This window comes from Etheostoma cragini, chromosome 17 (genome assembly GCF_013103735.1).
Source record: "Etheostoma cragini isolate CJK2018 chromosome 17, CSU_Ecrag_1.0, whole genome shotgun sequence".
In the NCBI taxonomy this organism is placed as follows: Eukaryota; Metazoa; Chordata; class Actinopteri; order Perciformes; family Percidae; genus Etheostoma; species Etheostoma cragini.
Window position 1 is genome coordinate 24,493,277 of NC_048423.1, and position 3,841 is coordinate 24,497,117.

General features: G+C 39.7%; 1 protein-coding gene across 1 annotated transcript in view; it reads right to left on the reverse strand.

The window, feature by feature from the left end:
• Positions 1-284: 284 nt before the first annotated feature.
• si:dkey-191g9.5 (rap1 GTPase-GDP dissociation stimulator 1) overlaps positions 285-3,841 on the reverse strand; it is an 18,852-nt gene continuing 15,295 nt past the window's right edge. Inside the window, exons 14-15 of the mRNA XM_034898185.1 lie at positions 2,403-2,531; positions 285-1,724 (exon numbers count right to left, since the gene is read on the reverse strand). Coding sequence (XP_034754076.1) covers positions 1,597-1,724; positions 2,403-2,531 — 257 coding nt within the window. The 3' untranslated portion in view covers positions 285-1,596. The remainder of the gene's footprint in view (positions 1,725-2,402; positions 2,532-3,841) is intronic.

A 3,841-nucleotide genomic window follows, 5' to 3' on the forward strand; every position in this document is an offset into this window, starting at 1 on the left:
CAGAAGGACGTTCTGTAACCAACCCTGTTACTACGGCATCGCTGCCCGATGTAAGGCGAGTGCACATTTGAGTCGAGCATGCTCAGATGTAACCGGCTCTGGTCGAGTGCACACGCTAGTTGTGCATGCTCAGATTTAAACAGTTTACGACATAACTGTCAGACTGAAATTTGTGAAATCCATCAACTATAATAAACTATTCTCCTTACAATCAATAACAGAAAAAGAAAATCATTTCAAAGACGGTTTTGTTGCTAACATTAGCTCAAATCGCCAAATGATCAAAGTCAAATGATGATCTTTGACCCCTAATTAAGTCTGTGTTATGCCTAAAGGCCATGCAAGTTCACTGCTAGTTAATGCGGCTCCATTCATAGTTTTGTTGGACTTTGCTATTCAGGATGACAGCGGTGATTTACAGAGTGGAACGTGTCGAGTTTGTTATGTAGTAAAGGTTATGGTGATGGAGGAAGTCTTTGGTCGTCTCGACCAGGTTTCAGCCTGTCAAAAATGCTTCTTAAGGTCTTAAAGTCAATTTGATACCGTTGATTTGCAGACAGTGAGAACGCATGGCCATTCATTCACTTTAATATCGCCAATCTTAGACAGTGACTTGATTTGTCATTGAAATTAAACTCCATTTGAACATTTATTTCCACTCAAACTATGTTTCTACGCAGACTTTTTAAATGTTCAAGGTATTTTGTATAAATCCTTCTTTAATAAGTTCAATGTGTTGGTGACGTGATGAGGGCTGAATCATCGCCATGACAAATGCCGTCCACTGTTGAGATCCATTTCCTGTCACTTTTTTACCACATACATCATCTTTTAGAAAAAGACAAACATGAACTGATGATCTATAATGTTTACTTATTATTGGAAATGTTAGTTATGTTAAACCTTATTTTGGTGGCTATTACAAAGTTGTAACTAATGCTTATAATTAGTAAATGATCGACAATGAAGAATCAACTAACATCAATTTGGCCCCCATGTTTTTTTTTTGTGATCCATAAAAGATTATTTGTGCATGTATAATAATAAGCTAAATAATGTGCTTAACATGCTTTACAAATTATTTTATTACCCATTACAAAGGTTTTATAATCATTAGTTGCAACTACATAATAGCAATCCCAATAATAAATCCAAACAATCCAAAGTATTTCTTTTACATTTTCTAACAAATCATTTGGTCATCATTCACAAATTATATCATGTATAAAATGTTACAATGTGTGCAAGACCTCCACCCTTTGAGCAAATCAAACACTTCATTTCTGCATTCTGGTGAATTTGCAACAGTTTCTGCCTTTTCTGCATAAAGTTATGGGGCAAATGTCTTTGTTTTAATAAAGGAAATTATGTTTTTTGGGGGGATGCACTGGCCAGTTTTGATTATTAGGGGGTTCTAACCCCCCTGTAAATGACACCAATGGTCTTGCTTGTACTAATTAGTTTTATTGCCACAACATGTGAAATTTTAGAATCCATTTCAATTTTAGAAGGAATCTGTGCAGTATGATCATTGAATTCAAGTATGTCGATGAGCTGGATAAATCCCAACATCAGATGTGATCCCGGTGTGCTGGTTTAGCTGGCGTCCCCCAGAGTGGCCAGGATGGAGCTGGCCTGCGAGGCAAGTTTACTGTTGCTGTGATCTGTCAGTTTACTGAGGCTTTCCTTCATATTCACAGACGTTAACTCCACCTTCATCACATCTAGAGCAGACAAGAAGGGAAGGAAGAAGACAGAGACCTGTGAGATGGACTTCAACTTGTAGGAGAACAACAAATGTGCAGATAAGATGTTTCTGAACATCTGTGTTGTGTGGATTGTGTGTCCTATGCACTGTATAACTATCCCGTCTGTCTTATATTGAGGACCATAAGATCAGATGCCTTTCCTTGGAAGAACAGAAAGAACCCTTAAAGGGCCCACATTATACCTAACTTTACTGGATAAAACCACTTTTCGGTCAGTATTTTGTATTATTGACTTAGCTATATCACAGAAATCTCTTATGTCCTATGTTTTTGTGTACTACCATGCAGTGGTTTTTAATGACTTAGTATACCTCCTTGTGTGACTTATGCTGGTTATCTTAAATGTACTGTCATGTGCTTGCAAAATACAGTTCTCTGTGCTCTAAACATACAATTACTCGCTCAGGAATGAGGCACATGTACAACGCCTTAGACTTCCAGTCCGAGATTTCTGCATTGACTCAGTCTCCCTTTCCTGCTGCGTAACCACTGATATTCCGTCTTCTTCTTCGAGAGCTTGACGTGTTCCTGCTAGAATGCTGCAGATTGTACAGGTGTTGCTGAAAACCATGCAAAGACATCTTGAATGTAACACAAGTACTGTGAACGTGTGTTGTAAAATCAAACACATACTGGAGTTAGCCAGGCTGCAGACGAGACCTAAAGCACTGAACTTGACTTCGACTGCCCCTGCAGGGTCCTCCAACATCTTCTTCAGCATGGGCAACAGCTCCGCCTCCCCAAACGGATCCTTCATAGACTCTGGAGACACACACCCACACCCACTTTAACATGAAGGGAACTATTTACAGGTCCATAAACTGTTATAAATGCAGTTAAATACACCCGTTTCCTGATGATACTAACTGTGGGCCACTCATCCTTGAAAGAAGAAAAACTGTGCAATACAATGCAGCACATGTACAAAAGCATGGGCCATTTGTGTACAGCAGGTCTTCCTGATATTAAGCATATTCCTCCTTTTTCATGAATATAACTAAGGGTCTTTGCCATATATATCAGCTGCTTATAACAGATCTAGCACAGTACATTGCTAGCCATTTGGCTCTCTTTTTAGGCATCCAAGCTGATGAAGCCCTCTTATAGCCAGCCTGTGTGTGCGTCCTAAGCTGTAAAATATGACAACACATAAGACACATACACATAAACCTAACTAGTGAGTAGTTTGGTATGCCCTGTGGGTTTCGTGGTGTAGCACATTCATTGCATCTGACTGCATATGTAGGTCATTTCTCCCTGTAGTTCTCTAGAGCGGCCCTCAGGGGGCACGTTCCTGTGTTCGGTAGCTTTGCATGCCCTTGCAAAAAAAAGATTCTTGATAAGCAAAGATTTGCTGTCAGTTAATTCTGTAAATCAGTCTTATGTATTGTTTGTTTTTAAAATAATTGTGAGAAAAAAGGAGGTCGATCTAATTTCATTTTAGCTTTGTATCGGGTGGTTCTTTGCTTCATGTTATGGAAGGCTTATGAATTATGAATAATTATAATATAATTCAATTCTCTTCTTCAGGATTAGGACGAGCTGCCTTAACCTGTTCCAGGCAGGTCAGATATGAAAGGATAGACGTAGTTCTCAACTTTGTTCAGAGCTCACATTTAGGCTACATTTACAGTGCTACATTTGGGTTTTCAAGCTGAGTTTTTAGCCAAAAGAACTCTCCTTGCACACACACACACACACACACACACACACACACACACACACACACACACACACACACACACACACACACACAGCTGTGCATAGTGTTTTAGCTCCAGTAGAAGAACTAATCTTGAACCATTGTATATCCTACTTAATGCTATTGCACTTCTGGTTAGACCTAAACTGCATTTCGTTGCCTTGTACCTGTATCTGTGTAATGACAACAACGTTGAATCTAATTTAATCTCTGTTTCAACTAACATGAACTCGCAGATTCAGAACCAAAACGGGTCACAAGTGTTTCCTAATGTCTCCGGTTTAGGGGGTCGGAAACGCCATAGCAGGGGGAATGAGAGGGGGAAATGCCAGAGCAGGGGGAATGAGAGGGGGAAATGCCAGAGCAGGGG